Source organism: Formica exsecta, unplaced genomic scaffold (assembly GCF_003651465.1).
Source record: "Formica exsecta isolate Colony F162 unplaced genomic scaffold, ASM365146v1 scaffold363, whole genome shotgun sequence".
In the NCBI taxonomy this organism is placed as follows: Eukaryota; Metazoa; Arthropoda; class Insecta; order Hymenoptera; family Formicidae; genus Formica; species Formica exsecta.
The window spans coordinates 62,313-80,551 of NW_021850877.1; the positions used below are offsets into that span (position 1 = coordinate 62,313).

Genomic DNA, 18,239 nt, shown 5'->3' on the forward strand with positions numbered 1-18,239 from the left:
AAAAATAGAAGTGTATATTATTGGTTGAGATATACGAAATATTCGTAAATAATTATCTTTACGGAAATGCGAGTATTATTATACATTTGGACATTCGAGAAGTTTTCGTAATTAAAAGGATGGAGGAAATTTCTGGCAAAGTTTCAGAAGAGAAAATGGATTACATCACATCTCTTCCAATTATATAACTTTTAAGTAGATGTATGTACATAATTTCTAGTAGTTTAATAGAATTTAAATTTGAAGCAGAGTTATAAGAAGAAAATTATATCTGGGTAGCTTTCTAATAATTAATTATAAAAGGATCTTATCTAAGATATTAATAATTACATTTATAGCAATTATATATTATATTTTTCAGAAGCCTTTTGTGCAATTTTTAATTTTAGAATAATATGTGACATGTATAAACATATCTTTATAGTAAAACTGAATTAATAATCAGTTCAACAATGTTCAATAAACTATAAATTAATTTGGGATTTACTAATTACTCCATTAAAAAGTATGAATATAATAATAATAGATTATCACATTTCAGAAATGCGCAAATAAAATGGGTATAGATCCTAAAATTGCCAAGCGTGGTTGCCGATAAACGGTAATGTCCAGAACTTCCTTGCCGACTCAGTCAATCATTACCGATGACAGCGCGCTCTACGATACGATTACTCCAACAGCCTTGAGCCACCTCGAGCTCAGCATACCTGCCTACCACACGGAAGGTCGATCACCTTCTTCTCTAGCCTCGTCGATCGGAGGAATTCCAAAACATTTGATCTCAGAGTTTGCTAATTACAAAGTTCGGGAAACGAGTGAAGCGGCGTTTATAGTTTTTGGAGATTGCGATTTATCAACGACGCTTCCATCAAGCTTCACGTATGTCAGACTCAACATAATCTACGAATGATCGGGAAAGGTGGGCGTATCTGTTCGGGGATAATTCCGAGTGACAGTCGTCTGGCGGTGGCGAGATCCGCGTCATCGCGGAGGATGCACGCTGTAAACGCTTAGGGAAACGAATTATGGAGTCGGGGAATCGCCGCGCGCTCTTCGGCAAAGGTGGTGAATGCGCGCGTATCCTCGGGGATCCCTCATCCCTCTTGACGTGACACCTGGCGTCCAAACATGCACCAAAACAGACGTAAGAAGAAGCGAGTGAACTACGGTGTCAGAGCGGTCGAGGTGATCCGCGGCGCGAAGGGCTTCGGCTTCACGATCTCGGGTCAGCAGCCATGTATCCTGAGCTGCATCGTGCAGGGCAGCCCAGCGGAGGGAGCCGGTCTACGGGCCGGCGATTACCTGGTCGCCGTAAACGGCCACAACGTCAGCAAGGTGCCGCACGACGACGTGGTACAGTTGATTGGGAACTCCAAGGGAGTGCTGCGACTGCAGATCGCCGAGAACTATTACTCCGACTCGGATGAGGAAGGTTTAGCAACCGTAAGATCCAAACCCAAGTACGCCCACAAGCCACGGGTTGCTAATGCAAGTGCCTTACAGCTGCAATGTAGAGCAGCGAAAGTAGTTAGAGACCTGCAGAGCGGGGCTATGTTTCACACATCGCTTGGCAATGTGGTATCTGATAATAAAGATCAATACAATTATTCCGTCCTGCATTATCGTTGGAATATGACGAGTCCACTTCCACCACCGCCGCCTCCGGTGTCTCATAAACGTGACACTGAAAAGATAGTGCATAGAACAGTTGTTGGTTATCTTGGTACTATCGATATACCAAATCAGTTGCACCCATCTTGTATGATGCAGGTACGTTTTCTTTAAATATACTCTAGTCTTCATTTCTCAATTTATATGCTTAATTAATTATAAGTTTAATCAAACAGCTTAATACTAAAATACAATGTGTTTTATTATTGCAGGTTTTGAGAAAATGCATCAAAAGGCTGAAAGCGGAAAAGCGAAATCCAACTACTGTTCTTCTCACTATTTATGTTGCCAATATTAAACTCACCAATTCGGAAAATCGCGTCATTGCCGAATACCCCTCGTATCGAATAATATTTTGTAATTCGTTTTCCGAGCAAGATAAACAGTATTTTGGAATATTAACAAAATCCATGAAGAATACGGACGACATTGTCTCGAATTCGTGTCACGTCTTCACTATTTATTATAAATTGATCGATCATGAAGTGCATTCCAGTGCGTGTAACGTGTTTGGTTTTACGTGTACAAAATCATCGGAGCTAAATGTTTGTCAAGAATTTCCTGACAGTTGTACGAGTCTTATCGGTGCCATACAGACGTTGTATATATCTGATTGCACGAATGGAGAGAATCCGTACAATGAAGCGCGCATACGACTGGACGCTGCTTCTCCTCAACCGAGCAACGTTAGTACGTCAACTGCTCATTCGAGCAATAGTGATTCTGGAATTGGTTTTAAAGATGATTATGGCAGCTGTTCGGGTCAAAACACGGCAAATGATTGCGAACGAAGAAGGCAACATCCTTCCAATGTGCAATATAAGGTACTTTCTATTAATTACATTCTTATTTTATAAATGCTATTTTTCATATATAAACGCAGTGTATATATCCCATAAATACAAAAATCCTTTCAATAACTTAAAAAAATTTAATTTATTTAGTATTCATATTTGAAATAAACAATATTTCATAGACACAAGATGTTAAAACGCGATTTATCACTCTTGCTCATTCTATTCTACATATTCCACGATTTATATTCTAGCTCATAGATAACTCTCATTTCCAGAATATAAGCGCGCGATCGTCCAGAGAATCTGCTAGTGAGGCTGCTGAGCACCGTTTGACAGTTCGCGCGATCTCGGAAACCAGATGGAGTAAGGAACCAAAATTCATCGATTTTTCTAAAGGTAACTTGATATGATACTTTGAAACTGTCGCAATATGCATTTTTTTCCTATTTTTGAGCCATCTTTTCGCATTTTTTTTTCTTTTGGGCTTTTCCTGCTCAGATAATGCATTTCTAAGCTTCTCTTAACACTTAAATTTATATATATATATTTATTTATTTATTTATTTATTTATTTATGAGAATGACGAAATTGAACCTGGGTCTTTCATAGAGCAATTGTTTTACACTCAACTACTCAGACCTTATTTTTTGGCGGTGAAATAAACGCGAGTTGCAATAGAAGTAGTGGGGAAACTTACGAAATGTGCTTTTCACAGGGATGCGACATGTGGCGGGGAGTGGGGAGAGCACCACCTGCGCTGGAACATCTGCCCCTGTCGTGGCGGCCCATAGCGCATTGGCCAGTACGTCCGTTGGATCTCTCGCGTCGGTTTGTACCACGGCGTTGCTCGACGGCATCGAGGACGCCGCGGAATCGTCTAAAGCGGCATCGACAGCGAAACTCAAGCGTCTTATGGACACTACGAATAAACTCAGCCCGAAGGTATACTGCGGCCAGGTTACAAAATCGCTAGTGCATAGCTTGGAGGATATCAATTCTAGCATGGAATACGCGCGACCACCCTTCTGTCATTCGTATTCCAGCAAGTCTGACAAACCTCGTCCATGGGGAAGCCTACAAGAGATACGGAATTTCGGAAACAGCGTTTCGGGCAATTGCATAGTGAGTTGTTCTTTTAATTTATTTTTTTAGATTTTAAGAGAAACCTTATTTGCTCTTTGCCAGTTCACGTAAATTTAATATACAGTAATATGTCAATTTCGATAGATTTATAAAGTTGTGCCTTAATTATTCAGGCTTTTTATGGCCACGAGTTAATTAATTTGCATTGTTGAAAATATTTTTGTAGATGGTATTATAATACAGATGTCACAGTGTTTTTTAATTCAGATTTTTTATGTGCCGGATAGATAAAAAACGAGAAGCATTTACGCGATTAAATACTTGGGCATTTTTGAAACACATTTATCACATTTTATTTTTAAATCTTGCAATTTATTGAAATTTATTGAAAATTTATTTTAATAAAATTATTTAATTATTTATGCTTTGTTTTCGCCAAGAATAACAAGTGTTGATTTTATATTTGTATTGCCAAATATTCTTGCTTTTAGAAAAAGAAATTATTCTTTATAGATAATATATCTTTATTGATCTCTATAATCATTTTAATATTATTGTTATGCATTTTATCTAAACTATCGAAGCGATATTGTATTTTTTCACATTGAATAGCAAAACGCACACGATATGGTCATTCGTATATTTTTTCTGTCTATGGTTTTTATAATTTCTAATTATTACACACGCTGCCAAAATCTGTGCATCAGTAACGGTTAATGTCTCGGATGTCGGATTTGTCGTTGCTTCCGAACGATTTCCGGTTCCTCTCGTGTACTCGTTATTCAAGCTGCGTCATCGCGTTTCCTGCTTCTGATTTGCGCTCGCAGCCTGATATACACAGGCAAGGGTTAAGCGAAAACGAAACAATCAGAAAACTAGGTCTGCGCGAATCAGGTTCCCGCGTTTTAATTACGACACATACGCGCTCGCAAACGCTTACTTTATTTGGTATCTATTGCTTTTCTAGGAGAATGTACATGGGGATTACAACAAACTCGCGGTATGCAATTGATTCTGGCATCGAATCACCGAATTTGTGCAATACAAGTTCGTCAAGAATTGTACAGAAGAATATCTCGATGATCAACATGATCAACATTTTCTCTCCTCCGCGAGTTCCCCGACAAATTTCAAGCAAACGTATATCGTAAGAAAAATAATTGAAATTAATTAGAAATTGACTGATCTCTTTGAACATTACATATCTGCATTGCGATCTAAAATTTTTTGTATTTAATCGAAAAATAAAATCAGAAACTAGAAATTCGCGATAATTTGTTTTAATGTTCGGTGATTTCGAAAAATTAACGAGATTATTTATTATCTCGAAAGCTCGCAGCAACGAGCCACAAAACATTACCATTCTTAGATTCGTATAATGACACGATTTAATGTAATTGGATTGAATCAGAGTGAAACTTTTGCTTAAATCTTTCGCTGGCACAGAGTTGAAAATAGCTTCTAACAACTATGCTGCAACGAGCGCCCAAAGTAACAATAAAAAGAATGCTCCCGAGGTTGATGCACCACGTATACATTTAGGTGCATGAATAGATCTTACGATGATAGATACAGGGTCGGTTGCATAAAGGATATTGACACCTTACGCTTAGAATTTGCAATCTTTTCTCTCGTATCCTATATCCGTCATAAACAATCCTTAAGCGTGCTGTATCAACACAACGGAAAAATGATTGGAATTATTCCTGATTATATTATTGAATTATAATTTTTACGTAATCGAATCCCATGGATAACTTATATAAAATAAATTAACTTCGTTGATTTCATTATTGCCGGAGAATCTACAAGCTATCGTCTCATTTATCCGAGATGAAAGTTTTAAGATTATTTAACTTTAACAAAATTGCGTTATTTTTAATCATATACTTATACTAGATGTGTAGGGCAAAGTTACATTTATTGATATATCATAAAGATACCTTCCTTTGTTATATATCAATCCTCAAGGTTTAATCGTATATTCTTCCACATATGATCCTTAGGTATACAGCTCGCTTAAAATCATCCAATGCTCTTCTACATTAACGAATCCTTGTGTTCGGCTCTCTGCGTGCGGCCCTGCATAGATGTTTAAAAGGAGGTTGAGAGAAGAACACGGGGGAGACAGAGAGGGAAAGGCCATAACGCGGGCCCGTGGTAGTAGTGGTAGCGGTGAGAGCGGAAGAGACGAGGGACGAGTGGGGTCGGGACGATGAGAATGAATCAGTCGTGAGCAACGAGAGGCGAGGGGGAAGGGAAGTCGGGCCTTGTTCGAGCATCCATAAAGTGGCCTAGAGCCTCGGCGTTTCGTCGAGACGAACGCGGTAGTAACCGTGTGGCGTGCGGTGTGTGTGGTTGCACCATGTTCCCGATGATCACGTCGTTTGGGACCCGTTGTCTTCGTCGTCGTCGTCGTCGTCGTCAGTTCGTATAGTGTAACGCGTGTCACGTCACGTCACGTCGTCTGTCACGTCGCCTGTCACGTCGCCTGTCACGTCGCGTTGGGCGGAGCCCTCGTTATACGAGCGAATTGCTCGTTTTAGTTCTCATCTTGCTCTTTATCTATTCGCCAAAGTACGCGATCGCTATCGTTGTCCAGTACACACGTACGAGTCTTAATTCAAGTTAATAAATGACATCGCCGTTGTTGTACGCTTCTGTGAAAACGCGTGATCTGCGAGCGTGACATGGAAGCGCTGGCGAAATCGGTACGTAAAAGAAAAGAAAAAAAAAAAAGACATTTATTCGTTCATATCACCGCTGACGTTAATATCACTGATGCCGCTGATACCGTCAATGACTCATTGTTTGACGAGTTTTGACGAATTTGGAGCACATTCGTGCTTGGGGAAAGTGTCATCATCTTCATAATGTTCTGTGTGTTAAATATTTTAAATTGATGCGGTAATTCTAGAAGAGAAGGGTTTCATCGTGCACAAATAAAAATCGCGTTTAAGATAAATGTATCTAAAACAGTTTGTTTTATAAAATACTTGAAGCAATTTTTTTCACACACAATTAAATTAATAAAAGGAGTAAGCTCCATCGTACGCAGGATGTCCTTCTATCGCATTAAATTTGAGAGACATCCTGTATATCAGATGATTAAGTAATAAAGTGAGCAGAGGAGAGGTCGATGTTATAAACCAACATTGTACCTACGTTTCGATGAACGAGTTATTTTTATAGCCGTCGAAATGACGGGATAAAACTCTATGGAATAAAATCATCGATTGTAAAGAGTACGATGATTGCATTCTTCTAATTAAGACCTGATTAAGAGCTGGTTTGCCGATCATGCACTGACATTCTATTTTTCCAACGATGAATGGATGCGCTGACGCGAGACGTTTCCTTAATTATTGGTAATTACGAGCTTTTGGCTCGTGAGTTCATAACACGACGACTCATGCTCGTCTTCGTTTAAGTCGCATTCTTCGGATGCGCGAACATCTTTATTTTTCCCTTCTCGAGTTGACGGAAATATATTGCTCTCTCACGCATAATTATTACTATCTATTCTAAAAATCAATATCTCGATGTCACTTAATTGCTCTTGCAGTTACGCGATAATATCAATTGAAAGAAAAATCGTACGTGGGAAGCAGAAAATGCACATTAGTCCTGGATATGGGAAGATACCGGGATGGGAAAACGGAACATGCGAAGTGAACGATGCAAGAAAGCGTTTTCTCATAGCGCGCACCTGTTACTTGTATGCTCGGCAGGTGCTAAATTGTGTTTGCGAAGATTCCAACTCGGGATGCGCGTGAAGAGTAAAAATATTGGGATTGTTTTTCTAGATTTCATTCAAATCTACGCAAAAAAATTATTATCGACGAACGGAACCGGATATAACAGAGATTGTGCATAAATAATGTGCATATAATAATAATAATAATAATGATGATGATTACGATGATAAGAGATGCGGAAGTTTTTCGATACATTATTTATTTTATAGCGATTTATACATTTATCTTGTATTATTTCAAAGAAACTTTTCCATAATTTGATATTTTATGGAAAATTAATTTTAAAAATGAAAATTTGGTTGATACTAACATAAGCTAAAAAAATATTAGGAGAATTATTTAACTCATTGAGTTTTTAATATTAAGTCTTTTATTAATTAAATTACAGTTTAAATTTTTACTAATAAGATTAAATTTGAAAATAAAATTGTATCTATAATGATACATTTATGGAAACGGTTTCTTTATATGACTTTTAAATTTACTTTTCAATTTCATTTTATTAATCGAATGTATCAATTTGTTGCAGTACGGTAGTACAGAATCCTGTGACAAGAACAATGATTGCAAAGGAGTACACACGTGGGCAAATGGATTTGAAAAGCTGCTGGAAGATCCAAAAGGCTTGCAAACATTTGCTGTAAGTTTACAGTCCCCACCATTGAATATTTTATGTGTCTTATACATATATATGTATTTGAATATTATACCAAGTGCAATTGTTCTTATTCAGGAGTTTCTCAAGAAGGAGTTTAGTCATGAAAATATATATTTTTGGGCTGCTTGTGAGAGATACAAAGATACTAAAGACGCTGGTATGCGCCGTCGATTAGCATGTCAGATATATCAGCGTCATTTATCGAATACAGCTGCCGAGCCAGTAAACGTCGATAGTCATGCATCAGGACAAATTACCCAAGAATTGCTCGACGAAGCACCCGCTGATTTATTTCTGCAGGTATATATTCCGGATACCCATTTAAAGTTATTTTTTTATTTTTTATAAAAAGAAGACAGCAAAAAATAATCACTGATGTTTTTGTTAAAAACGAATTAAATATTACAATTTTCTCTCTTTTTTGCTCCAATGATTATATGTATGTATTAGCTTTGGGGCATTTAATTCTAACAAAAGCATCAATCACCAAATTATATCGTCATCGTATATGCAAACTTTTATATTTATATCTTAATCATGCAATAATGTATGAATATATTTGTGGATATATATTTTATTATTGTTTTTTAATAAATAACTGTATCTTAATCAATGTATTGTTGTCTTAGGCTCAGAAACAAGTATTCAACCTAATGAAGTTTGACAGTTACCCAAGATTCTTGCGATCGGAACTTTACCGTGCCTGCTTGGAAGCAGGGAGCGCTATAGTTGACACAGAGGACTGTGATCTACATCTTACAAATTCACCCAGTGTAAAATTGAAAAAGAGTCATTCCGATGCAGAGGATCGTTGCCGGAAATCGATTCTTCCTTGGAATAGGAAAAATAGGTGAATTATTTGCAATAGAATGTCCCTGTCGAAAAAAACACAAATTTTACCTGTGGAACGCATCTAATTTATTTTATCATGCATATTTTTAGATCTAAATCGAAGGATCGTGGTGAATCCGAGTACAACAAAGTCCCTAGTCGAAGTGAGACTATATATAAAAGTTTTACAACCATCAAGAGAGACACAGAAGGTAACAATAATGAAGACAGTGTGTCGATCTCCAGTAGTCGGTCATCATTAGCGTCATGGGATTTGGCATTACGGCAGTCGTTTAACAAACATGTAAGTATTCCGTTGCAACCAACGTAGCATCCCAATAATCGTTTTTAATGAATATGAAATGATTATTTGCATATGTTGATGATGAGATTGTTACTTTTTATAACTATTGAATATAAAAATTTGAATTATGGAATGTAGATGCTAATACTATAACTTGAAGAAAATTTAAGTGTACTCGAGCATAACTGTTTTAGTAAATCTTTTTAGTTATATTATAAGTTATGTTAAAATGAGTGTGTTGTGTGTAAGTTTATTTTTGGTAGAGAATGTATTTGATAACTTATGTATATTTTGAGAAAATGATTATTATTATTGTTATATAAAAATGAGGTGAAAGAGAGTAGTATGTTGCATATTAATTTTTCCACCAACTAAGATATATTAACTGTCAGAGTATATATTTACACTGCTCTAATTTTGGTTGTTGTATACTTTCTTCTGGAATATTCCAGATGTACTACGTAAACATTTAATAACAAGTTTGTTAGAAGAATTAGAAGTAAAAAAAGATCTAACATCAAAATGTGAAAGTTATGATAAACAACTCTTAAAATTTCACAGCATATAGTGTTTTAGACAAAGCCTCATATTTTTATAAATTTTGATTTACAAGCTTAGATTGCTTTTTATTCAAAATAAATTTTACTTTAAGCATTTTGGATTTTCATTTTTTAACGCGGCAAAATAAATTTGGCGTTGAAAGATTGCGTGGTGTAGATTATGTATTGCGAGACAATATTGAGCTTATTTCTCGTGTCAAAGTCGCGCAGATTTTGAGGTGCACGTAAATGCACATGCGTAAGCGAATATGTGTGTTCACTTGTAGTCTCTATCCTCTTGCGATGGTCAAACAAACGAAAAGAGAGAGGCTCGCAGCAAATGTACGGGATTGTGTCGAGTAATATTGCCCGATGGTTCCACTACAGTAGTGACAACTAGCCAAACCGAGAGCATTAAAGACGTGGTAACACGCCTCCTTGATAAGCGAGCCCTACGATATTCTAATTATGACGTTCTGATATTAGCAACAGATGAGGTTTGTGCTGCCTTCTACTTAATTGCAAGCTTCGAAAGATGCAACTTACCTAATGCATACATTTTTTGTGTTTTTGCAACGTTTATAATGCATATATGTAGTTTATTTGTTCGTGATTTTTTACATTAGCTTGCACAAGTTAAGTGTTGAATGCGTAATGCATGAATCTTTGTTATTTCGTTCATATTGTATAATTTGGTGGGGGAAAAGACAAAAATATTGCGTTTTGTAATCACGTTTGCATGCATATTTAAATCAGGGATATAATACTTGATATTGCACATACATCAGAATTCACATTTTTAATTGTTATTGATGAATTATTTGCAACGATTATATAATTCATTATATTTTTCTTGTTTGCAGATGGTAGACACGAAATGTTTTTCGTCAGTATTAGCAGGCCAAGAAGTAGAGGTTGTTCTTACGAAAGTTCTAAAGGTAGAATTGCCCTCGCGAAGAATAATAAGCGTTATCGCTCACAAGGGAAAAACTCTGAAAGAAGTATTGAGGCCTCTTCTAAATAAATATGGCTTCAATCTAGACTTAATTAGTATTTGGAATGAAGGTCATTGTGTTCCTATGGATATTATGGCCATTAATGCCCCTACGCGCCTTATTGTAGTGGCAAATGAAGAAGGTTAGTATATTTAATAAAGGCACTTAATTATTATATATATGAATAAGTATTAATATTTATTATTATATTTCTGAAGATAATATCTATATATATTTACATATGATTAATTTTCTAAAACAATTTTTATGAAATATTACACATATTATTAAAAAAAAATTATACATATATTAAATATGCATTTATTAAATACATTAATTAGTTATCAGAAATAACAAAAAAAATGGTTGAAATTATAATATATATATATATGTGTGTATATATATACACTTGAAATAATAATTTGTTGCAGTTTATTTTTTAACGAATAAAAGAATAAAATGATAATTTAAGTACTAATTAAAATATTGTTATTCTTACAGATTTTCAACGAGAGTTACATACTGCCAAATATTTGGATGAAGTACCACATGTACAACCAACTTTGGATGAAATTACTAATAAAGTATTTGAAGAGTTATTAGTTGGGAAAAGTAGAAATAAATATCAGTATAGCGAAGGGTCATGTAAGGTAGGTAAAACAGTATCTGAAGCAAGAGAATATGCAACCTTCTGTTATGTAGCAGTTTATTTTCAACGTCACTTATATTCTTTATATTTCATTATAGTCTGATGATCAACGCTCCGAAGGATCTTCTATATTGTCTAGTAAATTTTTTCTTCGAGATTCGACAATCCATGGAAAGAAGAAGGTAAATTTATATTCGATATTACCAAATAAAAATTCAATGGTTTATGGCATACAAGTAACTTACTTCTGTTTCTTTTATGATTAAGATAAAATCTAAATACTGCAATATAACTGAGAAAGGTAATACAAATGATTGTGTACATGAGGGAGCGCCCGTTAAATCCCATCCTCCGCTTATCGCAAAGTGGCGTAATGGCGTAAAATTGCAACTTCCAGGCCGATTCGACGGAGACGGTGAGTTAATAATATGTATAAATCTCTTTTTTATATATCTCCTACGGAAGAAAATTATTATGATTGCAATTTCAAAGATTTTATCGAATAGATATATATATATAATTATAAAGAGATAAATATTTGTAGTGTCAAAAATTATTTATATAAATTAATATCAAATTGTCGAAAGATAAAATTTTTTATTAATTAAGATGACAGAATTCTATTTCAATTGTAATTGTTTTTCTCGTTACAGATTTATACGAAGGATTAAAAAGAGCGCAACGGTCGAGATTAGAAGACCAGAGAGGGACGGAGATAAACTTTGAACTACCGGACTTCTTAAAGGTACAGTTATATGTGCGTTTTATATATATGTATGATATTTAGTTTATACTTTAACGTATATTGGAATTTGATAGAGCAGTACAGAAGTTATGTGTGTACATAAGCTCTTAAAATCTCTATATCATATATGCGTTTCGACTCTTAAAGCTATGAAATTACTGATCAGAACAAGGAGAATGGAAAACCGTCGGATTCTAACAAGATGCGAAGAACCCGAGTGGTGTCGGCCAATTGCGAGGGCACTACAAAGTTTTACGATTCTAGCGAGGATAAGCAAAGTAGCTGTAGCGGGTACGACTATCCCATGCACGTTACGAATGGAGTTTTGAACGAACGATTCTCAGGCTTGGTTACAGAACCTTTGAGTAAGTGCCTTGACAACTCATTCACTCTAGATGGCGATAGAACATTGGTGGACGCAGATCAGACAATTATTGAGAATTGTACCAATTCCCAATCGAAGATTTCGTGCTCGGAAAGCTACGATACCGACATGTCTCGCGCGAAATTATCGAAACCTCCGCCGTTACCGCCGAAACCTAAAAATCTTGTTGTGAATGTGGTGAAAAGCGGATACATAATGTCTCCCAAAACTTTGCAAAGGCCCAATCATGTGATCGAATGAAGCAATCTGAATCCTGTAAAGAGAAGAATATTTTTTAATTAACGTAATGTTTAGTGTACATCGTTTTTTATGTGATGCCACGATTTCGAATACGACATGGTAAGATACCTGAATAATACCTTTATTATGTTTATGAATTATTAGAAAAGATAATTCCCTACATTAAAGTGTTTACTGGTGTGTGGACAAAAGATGTAGGGCTATTATTAAGTAATCGCATTTTCCTATTATGCATTTTTCTATCATATATTCACATCCCACAAATTAGATTTTATCGCGAAAACTTTCTGCCCTATTTGTGCCTTGACCCTAGAACGCTACCGTACATAAATTTTATATGTATCATTTGTAATAACATATGTCGATCTTTTAAGGATTTTTGTTATTTTATTATTTTTTACATCGTGTACAAAATACTTATATATCGCGTTTACTTCATATTAATATTGCATATAATATGTGATTTGTTTCATATTTCATTGATTTTTATTTTTAATCGATAAAAAATGAATAAATGAATATGATTTTTTTTTATTATACATAACATTTATGTATCGATAGTAGTGATATATATATAGTACTGAATGACGATATAGCGTTCTAGAGTTAAATTAGATAGTAAAACATGTATTTATAACATATATTTTATATATTCAAAGAATTTTTACCATCAAATTTTCTCTCTCGACCAGAAAAAAAAAAATAAAACAAGGAAAGTCTACGTGATGATAATGCGCTTATTAGATAAATACATAAAAACAAATACTAATAAAAAGAAATACATTCCAGAGGTGCGTAGCAAAATAGAGAAAAGAAAACGATTTATTTTACAGTATTTCGAATAACTTTATTAATTAAATATGTTTCTGAAAACATTTATGCTCTGTAGAATACAGTGAAGCATTTTGAATAATATTGAGGTTTATTATATAGACTATGTGGGACTCTATATTGTACATTTGAGCATTGATGCGCGCTGAGAAGAGCTTTAAATGTATAGTGATACAAAAATGTTTTAAAAGTTGAAAATTGATATTAACTTTTTGAAATAGCTCCACTGTACTCTACAGTAATTTTGATACAATTATCGTACTTTACGCACACTTATGGAAAAAAATGTGCATATATTGCTTTATAACAATGAAAATATTCATTGTAAAGAGAATTATGTAAAGCAATTTTATTATGTATTGTATTGGTGGGGTGGAGCACCTATCGTGACACATGCTAATATATTGTATTATTTGACTACCTGAGAGAATTAGATAAACTAATAAATTTTCTAAATTTTATAGAAAAGCCTCCTTTTATGTTTTGACTGCAAGATGTTGCGCCGTCCTTAATCCATTTGCTGTTAAAGGTAAAAAAAACAAGCAATCTTCCTTGTATTATCCTTTACATTTTCCATTGAGAATGAGTATAACTGATTTTTATTTTTACACAATTTGTGTGTTGAAAAATATAAAATTATATAAAAATGTACTATAGAGCGAAAGCAATACCAATATAAATCATAAATATTTTTTGGCAAGATTACATCAGAATGAAAGTTTTTAATTTTTTGCATTGGTTATTATGAATTAATTAAGCTATATATAAAATTTGTATAGAAACGAAAATATTAATTCTGGATTATTCCTACAGATGAAAAAGCATCCACATGGGTAAGTGCAAATAAACACCATTATGTAACTACATATGTTGATTATATCATATTTTAATTATAATAATTTTTAATATATGTTTTTAAAAATGTATAATATATAAAATATATTTAAGATATATATATATATTTTATTTTTTTTTTTCGGGATCTTTATAATCGCGGATTTATTTAATAGTGTCTTTTATATAATACATAATAAATATTTATTTTATACATATATATGTACACGAAACTATCGTTTAAAAAATAGAGAGGTATAATTAAAAAAAATATATAGTTATGGTACACACTGTGAAGTGTGAAAGAGGAGCAAAGAGTAAATATAACGAACGGTCGCATTTCCCCCACCACGCCAGCCTGTTTCGCGCCTTTTCTCGCCGGTCCACCCGCGCGCGCATTTCGATTCGCGCTTCTTGTCGTTGGCGCGACAGTGGTGACTTATCATACTTGACTAACGAATTAGACGAACGGCCAGTTGTCTCGTATCACGAAGCATAAGTGTGCTCCGTACGTCCGGAGATGCGTAACGTACAACATATACGTTGCTCATCGGAGTGTTGTTGGTTATTTCGCTCGCGCAATCGCCGGTTCTCGCGCGGGAAATAATCATTGTTGTCGCGACACCGAAAGTGAGAGAAGCACCAAATAAATTATTCCAATATTTATCAACCGGCGTGAAGTGGTGTGCAATAGCTCCAACGTCGCCGATCTCGAGCGTCTTTAAAATAATCCTGTTGCATTTTATAAACACACGTAAGTTTTTCTACTCAATTAACGTTTCCCTCTGCTTTTCCCGCGTTTTTGAGGGTTATAAGGTGCATCGGAAAAAAAATAGCGTTTTCGCGCTTTGAAGGACCGCCGGTTGACGTTTTCCCGACGAGAATTTATCGAGAGGTATAATAACGGCGTTATTTATCTCGAGTTGTGTAGTGTCGAATCACTCTTAATCATATAACAGTGACATTCAGCCATAACAATCTGGTTATCAGTGGGTACAAATAAATAACATGCAATAATTCTTTGAGAGTGAATTCCGAGTAGATTTTATCTCAATTTTATTTCGACAAGATATTTAATGTTGAAGGTGAAAATATTTTGCCACCTTATATACATATATCGTAGACAATTTTTTAATTAATAATTTACAAAGAAACTTTCTCGATTTCGTAATTAAGAAATTTATTGATACACTGTGAAAGAAAATTATTGATATACTCTTATACATCGTGTTTCACAATTAATGTGTGTGATTTTAATTTTAGCTCCTCTTCACATATTTATAATTCAAAAAATATCTGTATGTTGCCATTTTCAGGGTATAAATCGATTCTAAATTTCTCGCGAAATATATCATTAAAACTGGGATTGCGAATTGTGACACACGCTATATATCTTCGAGGTCGTAGAGATGAAGTCCTACGAGGATCCGCTTCCGGGAAACGTTGCTCACACAGATCGGCTTCAACGGCTTCGACAAGACACGCGTGTATTTTTATCTTAGGATATCACATTAACAATTAACAACAGAAAAAATAAACATACAATAAATTGCGATAAATTGTTTTAATTATTCTTATTGAATGTACAATTTTCAAGAGAAAAATAATTTATTATAATTATATTATAATAATAATTATTATTATATATTAATAAAAATTATATACAACAAGAATGACGAAAGCGCATACGACACGAGCGAAAGTAACAACAGCAGCGCAAATGGTCTATGAGTACCGCGACACGACACGAGCGAGAATACGACACCAGACAATATCATACGAGAAATTATGATACGAGAAATTAGGATTGATTGCTATCGACCAGCTCAAATCGTCGTCAGCGGCAGACTGAATAACGACGGAACAGAGTCGCGGTCGACCGATTTCCATAATAGGAGATTTTCGGCACCGAATGTTCGAGAATCTAGGTGTTTGTCACACTTTTTCTTTGTTTTGATCACGCGATCACGCGCTGATCGGCTGATCGCGACGATGTTTATTCTCGCTCGTGTCTTGATTGCGGCTCTTACCGGTCAGATTTGTCGGTTGAATTTACAGTTTAAATTTATCGATTAAATTCAACGTCTCAAATATTATATAATAATAATAATTATTATTATATTATAATTTTGAATGTAAAATTATTGTGCACGTTAATTTAATTATATTATTTTAATTGTCTATTTGACGCTTGTGTAATGATTAGGATACGTGATTAGCATATTTTAACAAACTAGTTCTAGTGGAAGCATGTATTACAAGAATTCTTGTCATTTTCAGTGATCAGTTAAAATCAAAACAATGTTAGATATCATAGGAACGTCGTGTAAACAAATTCGAAGGTCGCACGTAGCAAATACCTCACTATTCAATAAACGCGCACAAGCATTGTTGATATAGGTCAGGTATATATACACACGTTGTTCTTACATATTTAGAGTCATCTCTCTAGAAAAATATGCAACCAATTAGAAATATTTAATCCGTATTTTATCATTTGCTCTTTTACGACAGTGTTACTTTAATTATGATTTTCTCAATATAAAAATATTAAGTAAAAGTGCAAAAAGAAATATCTGAGCTCAACAATGTGTTGTAATTGTAGTATATTTTTGTCTCGCGTGTCGATATTCTCAAAAAGGCTTTTTCGCGGACACCTTGTATGCGCGACCACTGCGGAGACTAATGTGGTTGAGATCGCATAACAACGGCGGGTTCTCTTCTTAAAGAGACGTCAATTAGACGTCAATGGAAAGCTATTGTGTATTCTTGTTTGATCGTAATTTATTTCGCTCGAAAAATTGAGATGTACTAACGTAGATATATATATACATTTAATAACTGTTGCAATAATACTGATAAATTTAATTTTAATGAAAATTTTATTTATTCTCAACACCTCGTTGCGTAATTAAATTTCTTTCGGCGATTGATGTTAATGTCGATAAATATTTGTTGGAATAATCAAATAACCGAGATGTTAATTATATATTTAGTGGCATATCTCCTTCGGCCCGGATATCGACGAGAAATCGCTACCTTGACTTTCCTGCGAGAAGTCAACAACGTCGTCTAAGACATCGATTCGAGACATCGCATTTCATTTGCCTCAATTCGGAGGAATCGCTTATACAAGAGAGCGATTCGCGCTGTCACATATCCACGCAAAGTAACATCATCATCGAGATGGAGAAAAGATCCTCTCCCGAACGGCTCAACGAGGGATCAATTGGAATGGACGTATCACCGATGTCGAATATCGTCAATGACCTGTCTAAATCGGTATTGGACTCTGGTGGTACAGAGAAGCGTTATCTTCAACGTTCGCGAGGTACGTCACAATTATGAATGCATATTATTAAGTTGATGCGCGAAAAAGACTTGTGAGATAGATTTGACAAGATAAAATTGCAATTACAAAATAATGACTATTTTTGTTTCGATACAATTTTTCATCCAACAAGATGATCCAATACGATTTTATTTTTGTCAAAAACTTTGAATTAATAGCTGTATTTAAAACGGAACTTGAGAGGAAAATGCGCGCGCGCGCGTGCCAAGGACCTTTCGCATCAACTTGATAGACATATATTGTTGTTAATATAAAAATGATTGCCAAGATATAAGAATGAGTAAAAATGTGCACGCGCAAACATACGTGTGTGATGATTAAAATATATTATAATATAAAATATATCAAAATAATTATATGATAAAAAAATAATTACAAATAGATAAAATATCTCTAAATAATACATGTTATGCGGGAATCGATTAAATTCGAAATACAGACTAATTAGCATTCGAACAATATTTGTAATTAATAATTAATAAAATACTAGTAATTTGCAATCTTAACGGATTTTTTTTTTTTTTTTTTTTTAAAAATGGGGGGGGGGTGGCGGGTTAATTATTGAAA

General features: G+C 34.5%; 2 protein-coding genes across 5 annotated transcripts in view; both read left to right on the plus strand.

The window, feature by feature from the left end:
• The first annotated feature begins 553 nt into the window (after positions 1-553).
• LOC115239038 (regulator of G-protein signaling loco) lies at positions 554-13,954 on the plus strand. Of its 3 annotated transcripts, none has more exons than XM_029813348.1 (15): positions 554-1,770; positions 1,884-2,495; positions 2,744-2,864; positions 3,184-3,590; positions 7,839-7,949; positions 8,043-8,267; positions 8,597-8,817; positions 8,910-9,102; positions 9,929-10,138; positions 10,505-10,778; positions 11,138-11,286; positions 11,384-11,467; positions 11,553-11,700; positions 11,939-12,030; positions 12,178-12,334. In XM_029813348.1, the coding sequence occupies exons 1-15, from the start codon at positions 1,129-1,131 to the stop codon at positions 12,181-12,183; spliced, it is 3,495 nt and encodes a 1,164-aa protein (XP_029669208.1). In that variant the 5' UTR covers positions 554-1,128; the 3' UTR covers positions 12,184-12,334. The 3 variants fall into 3 exon arrangements, with proteins under 3 accessions (XP_029669208.1, XP_029669207.1, XP_029669205.1); XM_029813345.1 differs by having other exon boundaries at positions 558-1,770; positions 12,197-13,954; XM_029813347.1 differs by lacking the exon at positions 9,929-10,138 and having other exon boundaries at positions 557-1,770; positions 12,197-13,954.
• A 345-nt stretch (positions 13,955-14,299) lies between these two features.
• The window catches only part of LOC115239039 (M-phase inducer phosphatase-like), a 60,530-nt gene continuing 56,590 nt past the window's right edge, over positions 14,300-18,239 (plus strand). The window contains exons 1-2 of one of the 2 annotated variants that reach the window (XM_029813349.1): positions 14,300-14,319; positions 17,317-17,651. In XM_029813349.1, coding sequence (XP_029669209.1) covers positions 14,300-14,319; positions 17,317-17,651 — 355 coding nt within the window. Of the gene's footprint in view, positions 14,320-14,718; positions 15,075-17,316; positions 17,652-18,239 lie in introns of those variants that run through there. The other variant, XM_029813350.1, reaches the window with a different exon arrangement.